The sequence below is a fragment of the Ranitomeya imitator genome, chromosome 6 (genome assembly GCF_032444005.1).
Source record: "Ranitomeya imitator isolate aRanImi1 chromosome 6, aRanImi1.pri, whole genome shotgun sequence".
NCBI lineage: Eukaryota > Metazoa > Chordata > Amphibia > Anura > Dendrobatidae > Ranitomeya > Ranitomeya imitator.
In genome coordinates this window covers 522,488,213-522,504,342 of record NC_091287.1, presented here as the reverse complement: position 1 = coordinate 522,504,342, position 16,130 = coordinate 522,488,213, and the positions used below count along the sequence as shown (strand labels likewise).

Genomic DNA, 16,130 nt, shown 5'->3' with positions numbered 1-16,130 from the left:
CTATTATCTATCTATCATCTATTATCTATCTATTATCTATTATCTATCGATCTATTATCTATCTATTATATATTATATATCTATTATCTATCTATCATCTATTATCTATCTATCTATTATCTATCTCTCATCTATCTGTTATCTATTATCTATTGATCTATTATCTATCTATTATCTATTTATTAAATATCTATCATCTATCTATTATCTCTATCGATCTATTATCTATCTATTATCTATCAATTATCTATCTATTATGTATCTAACTATTATCTTTATATCTATCTATCATCTATCTATCTATTTTCTATCTATTATCTATCATGTTGTGCAGTCATGTTATTAGACTGTGCTAGTCCTATAAACCTTATGTGTGATTCTCTGAGTAGTATTTACTTAAAATAGGTGGTATACATAATAAATTGCGTTAATCTATAGAAAATGCCCCGTCTTCAATAAGAATACTCAGATGATTGGGTTTTATTACTGTTCTATATTTCTTGTCAACCTCACAAATGAACAGCAGAACCTTTACAATGCCTTTGTAATAAATTCTGCTCGAAGATCTTTCTCAGAAATTGAATTTGTCCATAGTAACTCTGATTAGAAAGGTAGATTGAGTCTGAATCCATAAAATAATCTTCCCATTTATTTTATATATGAGAGTCCTCCTTAATTGAGAAGTTACAATTTGCCCGTGGCTCTCAAACCATTAAATCTGTTGATTTACAGCCACACGGACCTCTGAGCGAAATGCCATATTTTATATGACCAAGCCAACTTCTAATCTTTGCTCTGTCCTCTCCATGTAGAATAATTTAGTTAAGGAATTACTTATTCATCACCACAAATCTGAGAATAAGAACTACTTACCACATTGCATTTCATAGGTGGAAAGTTGGCAGCCCTCTACCTGTAAAAAGAATTCCCCACAAATTCTATGCGGAAGAATACAAGTTCTACAACACTGCTATCTAACTACAAAAATAAATTTACCATAATACTGACCCCATGCGCAATAATAAAGCTTACAGACTACCTTATGAGCAAGAATACAAGTATTATAATACTTGCCTTTATGTATTAGAATATAACTGCATTACTGCATCCTATATAAAAGAATATACAGTAAATACTATAATAATGCTCCTATGTACAACAATATAACTACTATAATACTGCTCATGTGTACAAGAATATAACTACTATAATACTGCTCCTATGTACAAGAATATAACTACTATAATACTGCTCCTATGTACAAGAATATAACTACTATAATACTGCCCCTATGTATAACAATATAACTACTATAATACTGCCCCTATGTACAACAATATAACTACTATAATACTGCTCCTATGTACAACAATATAACTACTATAATACTGCCCTATGTACAAGAATATAACTACTATAATACTGCTCCTATGTACAAGAATATAACTACTATAATACTGCTCCTATGTACAAGAATATAACTACTATAATACTGCTCCTATGTACAAGAATATAACTACTATAATACTGCTCCTATTTACAAGAATATAACTACTATAATACTGCCCCTATATACAAGAATATAACTACTATAATACTGCCCCCTATGTACAGGAATATAACTACTATAATAGTGCCCCTATGTACAAGAATATAACTACTATAATACTGCTCCTATGTACAAGAATATAACTACTATAATACTGCCCCCTATGTACAGGAATATAACTACTATAATACTGCCCCCTATGTACAGGAATATAACTACTATAATACTGCTCCTATGTACAAGAATATAACTACTATAATACTGCTCCTATGTACAAGAATATAACTACTATAATACTGCCTCCTATGTACAATAATATAACTACTATAATACTGCCCCTATGTACAAGAATATAACTACTATAATACTGCTCCTATGTACAACAATATAACTACTATAATACTGCCCCTATGTACAAGAATATAACTACTATAATACTGCTCCTATGTACAACAATATAACTACTATAATACTGCCCCTATGTACAAGAATATAACTACTATAATACTGCTCCTATGTACAAGAATATAACTACTATAATACTGCCTCCTATGTACAAGAATATAACTACTATAATACTGCCCCTATGTACAAGAATATAATTACTATAATACTGCTCCTATGTACAAGAATATAACTACTATAATACTGCTCCTATGTACAAGAATATAACTGCTATAATACTGCTCCTATGTGTAATAATATAACTACTATAATACTGCCCCTATGTACAAGAATATAACTACTATAATACTGCCCCTATGTACAAGAATATAACTACTATAATACTGCCTCCTATGTACAAGAATATAACTACTATAATACTGCCCCTATGTACAAGAATATAATTACTATAATACTGCTCCTATGTACAAGAATATAACTACTATAATACTGCTCCTATGTACAAGAATATAACTACTATAATACTGCTCCTATGTACAAGAATATAACTACTATAATACTGCCCCTATATACAAGAATATAACTACTATAATACTGCCCCTATGTACAAGAATATAACTACTATAATACTGCCCCTATATACAAGAATATAACTACTATAATACTGCCCCTGTGTACAAGAATATAACTACTATAATACTGCTCCTATGTACAAGAATATAACTACTATAATACTGCTCCTATGTACAAGAATATAACTACTATAATACTGCTCCTATGTACAAGAATATAACTAATATAATACTGCTCCTATGTATATTATTTTTTCCTTATCTGAGTGCTGGACTAAAATTAATTGATGAATTGCGGTATAAACATAAATAATAATAATTTTGTTATCATAGTGAGTAAAAGTAAACTATAAATTTAAGCTATGCGAGTTGAAATAGAATTTCTTTAAGGGAGAATCTATAGGGCCAAGTTCACATTACGCGTTCCTGGACCATTTTTCTTGCTACATTTTTTTCTCTCGATAACATGGTAAAATCATTGTTTTTCTTTATTTCTGGAATATCGCGGCAAAATAACGCATGGTGAGCGCCTGTTGTGAGCGCGGCCTACAGCTGCCGTGCATTTATCTGAAGATTTCAGCAGGTGCAGTCTCCCGCCCACACTGATAATAACATTTCCATATACATTAGAAGTTGCGTCTCTTGGTGGATGGAGGATCGTCATTAACAGCTCGGCTCCTTATTGTTCACCATCGTGTATAATGAGATTTCTCTCTCCCAGTTGATGTGTGACTGTATCTTTGTACTGCATTTAACCAATGATATGTGACAGTGTAAGTGATGTTGTGTGTTATTGTGTGACAATTGAAGTATCTCAGTAATAATTATTCAGCACTTAGTTGAAAAGTAACTTAGAGAAGAACTGTAGTTTTTTTTACAGAGAGTTTTGGATAATCACATCTAAGGGGTTTTTTTTTCCATTTTTTTTTCAAATTTTTTAAAATTGATATTGGATTAGTAAGAGTCCAACTCTCGACACCTCCGTCAATCAACTGATCCAAAGGGCTTGGTATTCGTTAAGAAAATTTGAATGAGACTGACCATCCTGTGCTTGGTTCTGCGCCTATGTAAACAACGTAGGGGACCAGGAGGCACCACAGCACCTACCTTCTGCTGATCATTATAGAATTGTGTCCAATAAATAGCTCTGGATTTTCATAAGAGTAGACAATCTATATTTAAATGTAGGAAACATTTATTACATCCAGGCAAATTGGGATGCCTAATGTCAGGCCTCCACCAACCTCATATTGATGACCTATGGATCAATATCTGAGTCCCAGAAAACCCATTTAAGTCCGCACTGAGTTGTCCCCAATTTCTATGAAGTGCCTAACATGGGGTAAAATATTTTGCTTAATAAGAAAACAGTTATGATGTCAATTATATTGTCTAGAGCAGAGGTCCCCAACTCCAGACCTCAAGGCCCACCAACAGGTCATGTTTTCAGGATTTCCTTAGTCTTGCCCAGGTAATAATTGCATCACATGTGCAATGCAAAGGAAATCCTGAAAACATGACCTGTTGGTGGGCCTTGAGGACTGGAGTTGGGGACCTCTGGTCTAGAGCATCTCCAAAATAACAGGACTTGTGGAATATTCCAAGTATGCAGTGGCTGGTACTTACCAAACGTGGTCCAAAGGAGGACCAATCCAAAGAAGGACCATCCTGAATCATGGATGCAGAAGACGTATGGAACAAAGGCTGGTCTGATATCATAGAAGAGCTACTGTAGCAAAGATTTCTGATAGTGTTCAAGCCAGACACCTTCAGAGGTTTTTTTTGGTGTCCAGGTCTCAGTGCGTCAGCAATAGCAATCCCAAAGATGATCCTGATATTGAGGCTCTGGAACCCCAAGAACGGGGTCGTCTCTAATGGAGGCCAGGTGAACATGCTCAACATCTACCACGTTCATTGTCAGTGGGACTGCTGGAGAAAATCGAGTGCTCGGTTCCATAAACAATAAATGGAGTTGACATCACGCATGCACACCCCTGGCTCCATTCACGGCAGGGCTGCCGAGCCTCATTCTCAGGGTTCTAGAGCTCCAATCTTGGAATCACTAGGATACCCACAACCGTAAAGGATAGGAGGATGACTTGATATTTTGGAAGCAACCCTTTAAAAGTGTTCTCCAGGTTTTTGACTCACGGCCTTTTTTTGGAGACCACCATTGATCACTACCATCTTTGTGTTGACAGGAACAGTGACATCCATATAAGTGTGGCTGAGGTCAGTACTGCAGCTCAGCCACCATATGATCAGGACCTCGGGATTGGTTATCGATTGTATTTTTCAGGTTCATGTTCTCCTAACAGAGTCAAGGATTAAAGGGATTTTCCAGCCTTTTCAATCAATGTCCTAATTTTTCAGTGATATTCAGTGTTCAGCTCAATGACTCCAGGAACAGCGACAGTCACAGTATGTCTTATACTGCATCTCAACCTCATTCACTTAAAGTGGTCAATGAAGGTCCAAGGATAGGCTATCCATTGCATTTCACCGAATTCCAGAATTCAGCGTTAAAAGCGTTTTCGATTACCTATTTTTTAGGAATCTCCATCGATTAGCACGCTCAATCATCGGTTTTACGGGAACAGCGACATCTGATTGATTGTGGTTGTCGTAGGTACTGCAGCTCAGCACAATTCACCTAAAGTGATCGAAGAAGATCTAAGGATAGGCTACCAATTGCAGTTCATAGGGTTCCAGATTCCGGAAGTAAAATGGTTTTCGGCTGATAGCCCATTTTTTAGGAATCTCTATCAATCGGCACACTCAATCATCATTGGTATACGAAGAGCAGCAGCCACCTGATTGTGGTTGCCATATCATGGGTATTTCAGCTCAGCCCAATTTGCCTAAAGTGGTCAATGGAGATCTAAGGATAGTAAAAAAGAAGAATACGTGGCACTCACCCAGAAAAGCTGCTGAATTAAAGTCCTTTATTCATGATGCGATAAAACGGAACACTTTTGGAGAGGCGGCTGGGATCGGGAGATGGTGCTAGGAGATGGTCCTGGACCCGTTGAAGCGCATCTGCGCGAAACGATCGTCGTCCACCTCTCCTCCTCCTAGCACCATCTCCCGATCCCAGCCGCCTCTCCAAAAGTGTTCCGTTTTATCGCATCATGAATAAAGGACTTTAATTCAGCAGCTTTTCTGGGTGAGTGCCACATATTCTTCTTTTTTACTATATGGAATGGACTTGATTTTTCTATGTGGAGCACCGCCGTAGTCTGCTTTATCTGTGCTTGCTACACGAATCCTGCGCAGACATTGTGCTGCTTTGCGTCAAAGATTGGGTGCATTTTGAGCCTGGTGCCGTCTATATTCTTTGTTTTGTCAGATCTAAGGATAGGCTACCAATTGCATTTCACAGAATTCCGGAATGAAAGTATTTTTGGAATGATCACCATCGATCGGCACAGTCGATCATCGTTTGCAGGAGAACAGCGACACCCGTATTATAGTGGTTGTGATGAGTACTGCAGCTCAGCCTACTTCACCTTAAGTAATGGATGAAGATCTAAGGATAGGCCGTCAGCTGAAAAGCCTTGAAAATCCATCCTTGGCTCCCGATACTGTATCCGATTGCATCGAAGCTTGTGGATCTCTTTTCATTGTTGAACTTTGACTGAAGCTGTTACCGTCACGAGATATGCCACTTCCCGACACCTGTCTTTGGGACGAGGGTTACATCTTTAACATGTTTAGTACCTTGTTAATTGTTAGGCATTGTCAGATTCGTTAGATCGCATCGTCTTGATGTCTGCAGTGTAAAATTAATTAAAACGTGCAAAAATGCTTTGTCTTAATTGTCAGCTTTAATTTGATCTCCATCCAGCGCGCTGATTTTACTTATAATTACGTGGGTGTCAGGGAAAAGCTTGTCATTATGGGAGAGAGAGGAAAATCTGAAATATTCTTCTTTTTTTTTTTTTTCTCTTCGATGATTTATAGTCACAGCATGAAAATCTTTCCTGCTCCTCTTAATATAATAATTTCATCTTACGAGGCCAATGAGGCTACGATGGCATTTCTCCTAAGCCATAATGATTGCGAGCCTGAACCATTTCTAGGTATTTAATGATGAGATAGAAGAACTGAGAATAAGCCAGACTCTTGATGAGCATTAAAAAAAATGGAATACGACGACGAGACTTGGCGAAACTGTATTTTTTTATTTTTTTTAACCTTTTTGTGGGTTTTCAACCACAATAATTCCCGTTGCTATGGCAATCGGAACACTGATATTTAATTAGGTTTAATAATATGGGTAATCAGCATTTGACCTCGCGTAATGCGTCGGTGCGGGTAATGGAGCAGCGGACATCAGGATTGCGGAGGCAGAATAGTATGAATTATCCAGATAGGGAAGTGATTACTATTCATAGAGCCGGAAGTCAGAGTCCGGAAACGGGCCAATATTAGCATAATTATATGTCATATACCCTACATCTTCATAGCACTGATATATACAGTGGCGAAAAAAAGTATATAGTCAGCGACCAATTGTGCAAGTTCTCCCACTTAAGGCTGGTTTCACATTTGCGTTTTTTGCCGCTGCGTTTTAGCGCAAAAAAACGCATGCGTTTTTTTTCCTATACTTAACATTAAAAACGTATGCGTTTTTTGCATGCGTTTTGCCGCGTTTTGCAGCCGCATGCGTCTTTTCTATGCATGCATTGTGTTGCAGAAATGCAACATGTAGTAATTTCTAGCATCGTTTTTTTGCTGCAAAAAAACGCATGCTTTTTTTTGCGGCAAAAAAACCTATTGCTGTCTGTGTAAACGCATGCGTTTTTAAGCACATGCGTTTGCATGCGTTTATAAACGCATGCGTTTTAATAGAAAAAGACAAGAATACACACTGATAAGCCAAACCCTAACCCTAACTCTAACCATAAGGGATCCTAACCCTAACCCTAAGGGTTAGGGTTAGGGTTAGGATCCCTTAGGGTTAGGGATAGGGTTAGGATCCCTTAGGGTTAGGGTTAGGATGGTTGGATGAAGCCATTTATTGTCAAACTACTGTGTTTTCTCTTTTTAAATCATAACAACCGAAAACATCCAAATGACCCTGATCAAAAGTTCACATACCCTGGTGATTTTGGCCTGATAACATTCACAGAAGTTGACACAAATAGATTTGATTGGCTACTAAAGGTAACATCCTCACCTGTGACTTGTTTGTTTGTAATTAGTGTGTGTGTATAAAAGCTGAGTGAGTTTCTGGGATCCAGACAGACTCTTGCATCTTTCATCCAGCCACTGATGTTTCTGGATTCTGAGTCATGGGGAAAACAAAAGAATTGTCAGCGGATCTACGGGATAAGGTAGATGAGCTGCATAAAACAGGAAAGGGATACAAAAATATATCCAAGGAATTGATAATGCCAGCCAGCAGTGTTCTAACTGTGATTAACAAATGGAAAATCAGGGGCTCTGTAAAAACAAAACCACGGTCAGGTAGACCAACAAAAATGTTCACAACTGCCAGGAAAATTGTTCAGGATGCAAAGAAAAACCCACAAATAACATCAGCTGAAATACAGGACTCTCTGAAAACTAGCAGTGTTGTTTTGATAAAATCATAGTTTTATCAGCAGGAGATTATCACTAGAGAACTAGAAAGCCTACTGTCATGTATTCCTCTATATTCATGAGCTCTATAAAGCCTCGCCCCCACCACTGATTGTCAGCTTTATGCCTATGGACAGTGTACTCACAAAGCTGCGAGTCAGTGGTGTGAGTGGGGTTATACATTGCTCAGCATTCAGAGAACTGCTAGATCTACAGCAGAGAATACAGTGATTTTATGAAAACTACTGCAAGCAGCTCAGTAAGTGATATATCGATGGAATCAGTGTCACTGCCCCTACACCATGAGGCTCCAAGACCCGCTGACAGATTCATGCAAATCTCAAGGATCTGCTGGCAATCACTGTTTTTTTTCTGGAAAAATATGGTATTCCATGAACCATTTTTAATGAATTAGATACCATTAAATTCAGGTTCTCGGACTCGAGGGGGATCAGCTTTTTGAGACAGTTCTGAGCTGTGACTCATTGATGGGGGTCCTCGAGTAGGACGGCTCCATCTATGAGACTCACTAGGTCAGATTTTCTGATGTTTCGAGAGACCTTAAAGATTTTTTTTGTAGGGTCCCGAATTGGGATCCGACCTCTTCCTATTGACTTTCTCACTAGGGTTTTGCTGGATTTCGAGAGTCCCTTTTACCTCACCATTTTTACTGACAAGTTGTCTCAGCTTTCCAGAAGAATAAGCTTAACATTTTTTTTTTCTTTTTCCTTTTATTGCAGCCTCGACTGAAAGTTCTCCGTAGCTTAATGGCGGCAAACCTCCGGTCCGATCCATCCTCCCGAAAAGAATCGCAAGCTTCCAAGACCGCAGAAGAATGTATCTAAAGACGTCATCGAGCCATCAAGAGGGAAACTGCGGCGTGTCATTAAGTCTGTGATTTATGGCCGCCCGTAAGTGCGCGGCTCCATGCTCTCGCCTGTTATTATTATGCTCTCCTGCCATGTGTGTCTGCCGCACAAACGGGATCATTCGCTGAGCGTAACCACCGCGGCTCAACAAAGCGCCGGCCTTCACAATAGCAGCCACTTTCACACGGCACCTAGCAAATTCCTCCCTATTAAATTCATCAAGTTTCCTTTTTCTTTTTCTTCCTCAATGCCCTATTCACATCTGTTAGACATTATCACAGAGTCCGACCACTGATCAGAATGTAAATGTTACACCGAGCTCTTTATAACCCGGCACAAAGGCGAAGGAAACAATGCGTCGCTACGCTCCCGCCGCTGCCGGTACAGAGCAATCGCACCGCATTATTGAATTATCGGGGTGTTTTAAATGAGAAGCTACTGAATCTAATCTCGATTCGATCGCTCTGCCCATGTTTAATGCATGTCCGTCGTGAGCTCCGTCTCTTAAAGGCTTCGTTCCATTCCGCCTTGTTCTCTTAGCGGGAGCCATGTATAGAGGTGTAGAGTGGTACCATTACAGGGCGAAGATATGGAGGATTAGTTATGAGCAAATAACCAGATCTTATGATTCTATCTATATATATAATTGCCTAAGGGTTTTTCCGTCTGTCTGTCTGTCTTTCTGTCTGTCTGTCCTGGAAATCCCGCGTCTATGATTGGTCGAGGCCTGGCGGCCTCGACCAATCAGCGACGGGCACAGTATCGACGTAGAAATCCCACGTCTCTGATTGGTCGAGGCCGCCAGGCCTCGACCAATCAGCGACAGGCACAGCGACGATGATGTCATAAAGGAAGTAGACATCCCGCGTCTGATTGGTCGAGGCTGCCAGGCCTCGACCAATCAGCAACGGGCACAGCGACGATGATGTCATAATGATGTCATAAAGGACGTAGAAATCCCACGTTTCTGATTCAGCGACGGGCACAGTATCGACATATATGTCATAATGGTTGCCATGGCGACGATGATGTCATAAAGGTTGCCTCGACCAATCAGCGACAGGCACAATCTGCCGCGAATTCTGGAATAATCATTCTCCATATACTACGGGCACATGCATATTCTAGAATACCCGATGCGTTAGAATCGGGCCACAATCTAGTATTATATAAATGGGCTCTAAATTCTGCCCTAAATCATTTCCCTATTTAATAATCTGCAGGTCAGAGCCTCGATCTTCTAATACAGAGATCCGAACCTCCTGCACACACAGGATCTACTCAGTGGCGTAGTATGGGTTTCTGAGGCAAGAATTGTGCTCCCTAATCTAGCGAAAATGCCCGCGGCCTTAAAAAATAAAATGCCCCCTCCAAAAGTACTAATGCCAGCTTTGTGCCACCTCCCAGTGAAAAAAGTACATCTAATCTGATCACAGACGATGTAATGCAGAGGCGTACCTAGGGGTGCAACTCGGGTGGAGGCGAAACATCTGAGTGAGCCCCTAACCGGTAGCCCTGATTACACCTATGGTGGTGCATTTATAGTACCACCATATGGTCAGTGGTAGATACCAGTCCTGCAGAACATACAAGTGATTACAGTACTATAGATGGTGACTTACCGCTGACGCTCTTTCTGATGGAGTCGTTCACTTTTCTCGTCTTTTCCATCTGGCCCAGACCAACATGACAACTTCTTCCAGCCAGGACTCGTCTGCAGAGAATACAACAAAGACACATTTCACTTCTCACATTCCAGCCCCATCACCATCTATCCCCAACCTGCAGAAGCACCTCATACTGATACCCCAATGATCAACCACTGCTGCCGTATGTGTCCCTATTACTGCACCTGCTCTTTGGCACAATAACTGCGGTCCTCTTACTGCCCCACATAATAATGGCCACCACTGTGCCCCTTACATAGTATTAATGACTCATTTGTGCCTTCTACATGGTAAAATTGCCACCTAGAAAATATTAATGCCCTGTGCAAATGCCCTAGAAAACAGTGTTCATATTTTGCCTCTTTGACAGCCACAATACTCTGAGTGCCCCTATAGCAATAATGCTTCTTATGTGCCCACTTAACATTGAATAGTGTTCACTGAGTCCCCTAATGTACACAGTATGATAGGCCCACAGCTTCTCTATACACAGTATGATAGGCCCACAGCTCCTCTATACACAGTATGATGGGCCCACAGCTCCTCTATACACAGTATGATGGGCCCACAGCTCCTCTATACACAGTATGATGGGCCCACAGCTCCTCTATACACAGTATGATAGACCCACAGCTCCTCTATACACAGTATGATGGGCCCACAGCTCCTCTATACACAGTATGATGGGCCCTCAGCTCCTCTATACACAGTATGATGGGCCCACAGCTTCTCTATACACAGTATGATGGGCCCTCAGCTCCTCTATACACAGTATGATGGGCCCACAGCTCCCTTATACACAGTATGATGGGCCCTCAGCTCCTCTATACACAGTATGATGGGCCCACAGCTCCTCTATACACAGTATGATGGGCCCACAGCTCCTCTATACACAGTATGATAAACCCACAGCTCCTCTATACACAGTATGATGGGCCCACAGCTCCTCTATACACAGTATGATAGACCCACAGCTCCTCTATACACAGTATGATGGGCCCACAGCTCCTCTATACACAGTAAGATGGGCCCACAGCTCCTCTATACACAGTATGATGGGCCCACAGCTTCTCTATACACAGTATGATGGGCCCTCAGCTCCTCTATACACAGTATGATGGGCCCACAGCTCCCTTATACACAGTATGATGGGCCCTCAGCTCCTCTATACACAGTATGATGGGCCCACAGCTCCTCTATACACAGTATGATGGGCCCACAGCTCCTCTATACACAGTATGATAGACCCACAGCTCCTCTATACACAGTATGATGGGCCCACAGCTCCTCTATACACAGTATGATAGACCCACAGCTCCTCTATACACAGTATGATGGGCCCACAGCTCCTCTATACACAGTATGATGGGCCCACAGCTCCTCTATACACAGTAAGATAGACCCACAGCTCCTCTATACACAGTATGATAGGCCCTCAGCTCCTCTATACACAGTATGATGGGCCCACAGCTCCCTTATACACAATATGATGGGCCCACAGCTCCTCTATACACAGTATGATGGGCCCACAGCTCCCCTATACACAGTATGATGGGCCCACAGCTCCTCTATACACAGTATGATGGGCCCACAGCTCCTCTATACACAGTATGATGGGCCCACAGCTCCTCTATACACAGTATGATGGGCCCACAGCTCCTCTATACACAGTATGATGGACACATAGCTCCTCTATACACAGTATGATGGGCCCACAGCTCCTCTATACACAGTATGATGGGCCCACAGCTCCTCTATACACAGTATGATAGACCCACAGCTCCCTTATACACAGTATGATGGGCCCACAGCTTCCTTATACACAGTATGATGGGCCCTCAGCTCCTCTATACACAGTATGATGGGCCCACAGCTCCTCTATACACAGTATGATGGGCCCACAGCTCCTCTATACACAGTATGATGGGCCCACAGCTCCTCTATACACAGTATGATGGGCCCACAGCTCCTCTATACACAGTATGATGGGCCCACAGCGCCTCTATACACAGTATGATGGGCCCACAGCTCCTCTATACACAGTATGATGGGCCCACAGCTCCTCTATACACAGTATGATAGGCCCTCAGCTCCTCTATACACAGTATGATGGTCCCACAGCTTTTCTATATACAGTATGATGGGCCCTCAGCTTCTCTATACACAGTATGATGGACACATAGCTCCTCTATACACAGTATGATAGACCCTCAGCTCCTCTATATACAGTATGATGGGCCCTCAGCTTCTCTATACAAAGTATGATGGATCCACAGCTCCTCTATACACAGTATGATGGGCCCACAGCTTCCTTATACACAGTATGATAGACCCTCAGCTCCTCTATACACAGTATGATGGTCCCACAGCTTCTCTATACACAGTATGATGGGCCCACAGCTCCTCTATACACAGTATGGTAGACCCTCAGCTCCTCTATACACAGTAAGATAGACCCTCAGCTCCTCTATACACAGTATGATAGACCCACAGCTCCTCTATACACAGTATGATAGACCCACAGCTCCTCTATACACAGTATGATGGGCCCACAGCTTCCTTATACACAGTATGATGGGCCCTCAGCTCCTCTATACACAGTATGATGGTCCCACAGCTTCTCTATACACAGTATGATGGGCCCTCAGCTCCTCTATACACAGTATGATGGTCCCACAGCTTCTCTATACACAGTATGATGGTCCCACAGCTCCTCTATACACAGTATGATGGACCCTCAGCTCCTCTATACACCGTATGATGGGCCCACAGCTCCTCTATACACAGTATGATGGACCCTCAGCTCCTCTATACACAGTATGATGGTCCCACAGCTTCTCTATACACAGTATGATGGGCCCTCAGCTCCTCTATACACAGTATGATGGTCCCACAGCTTCTCTATACACAGTATGATGGTCCCACAGCTCCTCTATACACAGTATGATGGACCCTCAGCTCCTCTATACACAGTATGATGGGCCCACAGCTCCTCTATACACAGTATGATGGGCCCTCAGCTCCTCTATATACAGTATGATGGTCCCACAGCTCCTCTATACACAGTATGATGGACCCTCAGCTCCTCTATACACAGTATGATGGACCCACAGCTCCTCTATACACAGTATGATGGGCCCTCAGCTCCTCTATACACAGTATGATGGTCCCACAGCTTCTCTATACACAGTATGATGGGCCCTCAGCTCCTCTATACACAGTATGATGGTCCCACAGCTTCTCTATACACAGTATGATGGTCCCACAGCTCCTCTATACACAGTATGATGGACCCTCAGCTCCTCTATACACAGTATGATGGGCCCACAGCTCCTCTATACACAGTATGATGGGCCCTCAGCTCCTCTATATACAGTATGATGGTCCCACAGCTCCTCTATACACAGTATGATGGACCCTCAGCTCCTCTATACACAGTATGATGGACCCACAGCTCCTCTATACACAGTATGATGGGCCCTCAGCTCCTCTATACACAGTATGATGGTCCCACAGCTTCTCTATACACAGTATGATGGGCCCTCAGCTCCTCTATACACAGTATGATGGTCCCACAGCTTCTCTATACACAGTATGATGGTCCCACAGCTCCTCTATACACAGTATGATGGGCCCTCAGCTCCTCTATACACAGTATGATGGTCCCACAGCTCCTCTATACACAGTATGATGCATGGCTGGACTGGGACTAAAATTCAGCCCTGGCATTTGAAGTCACACAGGCCCACTTGTCACATGGTGACTGTATAATATCTTTGTACACTTGTAGGTTACAAGAAGTGAGGGGAAGATGACTATATAACATATAATTACAGCTGTATCCAGCATTACAGCTCAGTCCCCATAGAATGTAATGCAGCACAGCCCCATAGAATGTAATGCAGCCAGCCCCCATAGAATGTAATGCAGCCAGCCCCCATAGAATGTAATGCAGCACAGCCCCCATAGAATGTAATACAGCACAGCCCCATAGAATGTAATGCAGCACAGCCCCCATAGAATATAATGCAGCACAGCCCCCATAGAATGTAATACAGCACAGATCTCATAGAATGTAATGCAGCACAGCCCTCATAGAATGTAATACAGCACAGACCTCATAGAATGTAATGCAGCCAGCCCCCATAGAATGTAATGCAGCACAGCCCCCATAGAATGTAATGCAGCACAGACCTCATAGAATGTAATGCAGCCAGTCCCCATAGAATGTAATGCAGCACAGCCCCATAGAATGCAATGCAGCCAAGCCCCATAGAATGTAATACAGCACAGCCCCCATAGAATGTAATACAGCACAGACCTCATAGAATGTAATGCAGCACAGCCCTCATAGAATGTAATACAGCACAGCTCCCATAGAATGTAATACAGCACAGCCCCATAGAATGTAATGCAGCACAGACCTCATAGAATGTAATGCAGCACAGCCCCATAGAATGCAATGCAGCCAAGCCCCATAGAATGTAATGCAGCACAGACCCCATAGAATGTAATGCAGCACAGACCCCATAGAATGTAAAGCAGCCAGTCCCCATAGAATGTAATGCAGCACAGACCCATAGAATGTAATGCAGCCAGTTCCCATAGAATGTAATGCAGCACAGACCCATAGAATGTAATGCAGCCAGTTCCCATAGGATGTAATGCAGCACAGCCACCATACAATATAATGCAGCGCAGCCCCATAGAATGTAATGCAGCCCCCCCCCCCAATAGCCCCACAATCCAGTTATCACTCATTGATATATAATAATAAAAAAAAACACTCTGCTCACCTTTCCTCTTGCCCCGCGCTGCTCCTGGCTCCGGTCTCAGCAGCTGCAGTCTGCCCGCCCGGTCACACAACAGGTGCGCGATGATATGACGTCATCGCGCACCCGCAGTGTCAGCGGCAGGCAGAGCGGGGAATGATGGGAGAGGGAGCGACAGCAGATGCTCTCTCTCCTCCATCATTGCATTCAACTGTACTGGCGTCTATGACGCCGGTATAGTTGAATGTGGGGCCGGGAGTGTGCAGACAGCGGGAGGAGTGTGCCGACAGCGGCACACTCGAGCGGCCCACTACTGCCACCGGCCCTTCTGGCATTTGCCAGAACTGTCCGATGGCCAGTCCGGCCCTGGTATGATTGGCCCTCAGCTCCTCTTTACACAGTATGTGTCACGTCTGTGTATACTCACCTCTCCGTCGCTTGCCCTCGACGCATCTCAAATGGGTTTCCTCGCCGCTCTTCGTCTCTCTTCCTAGGGTTGCGGCGCGTCAGCACTTCGCGCATTTGCGGTCGCGCTTCTCCCATCGCTTAGTCTCCTGGGAGGTCGTGACCCGCTGGCTCCAACCCATCATGGCAGTGCCCATCCACTATTTCTTCTCGCCATCTGCACAGGTAAGATGCCTGGTTATCAATCGCGCTTACGCCAGCCTCTGCTTGTGTGCCCTTTGGTCCCTAGCCCCGTTCTTCTACTC

At 42.7% G+C, this 16,130-nt stretch overlaps 1 protein-coding gene across 1 annotated transcript in view; it reads left to right on the top strand.

Annotated features, from left to right (window-relative positions):
* SAMD12 (sterile alpha motif domain containing 12) overlaps window positions 1-11,217 on the top strand; it is an 803,045-nt gene extending 791,828 nt beyond the window's left edge. The window contains exon 5 of the mRNA XM_069731810.1: window positions 8,853-11,217. Within this exon, the coding sequence (XP_069587911.1) occupies window positions 8,853-8,875 (23 nt within the window). The 3' untranslated portion in view covers window positions 8,876-11,217. The remainder of the gene's footprint in view (window positions 1-8,852) is intronic.
* The last annotated feature ends 4,913 nt before the right edge of the window (window positions 11,218-16,130 follow it).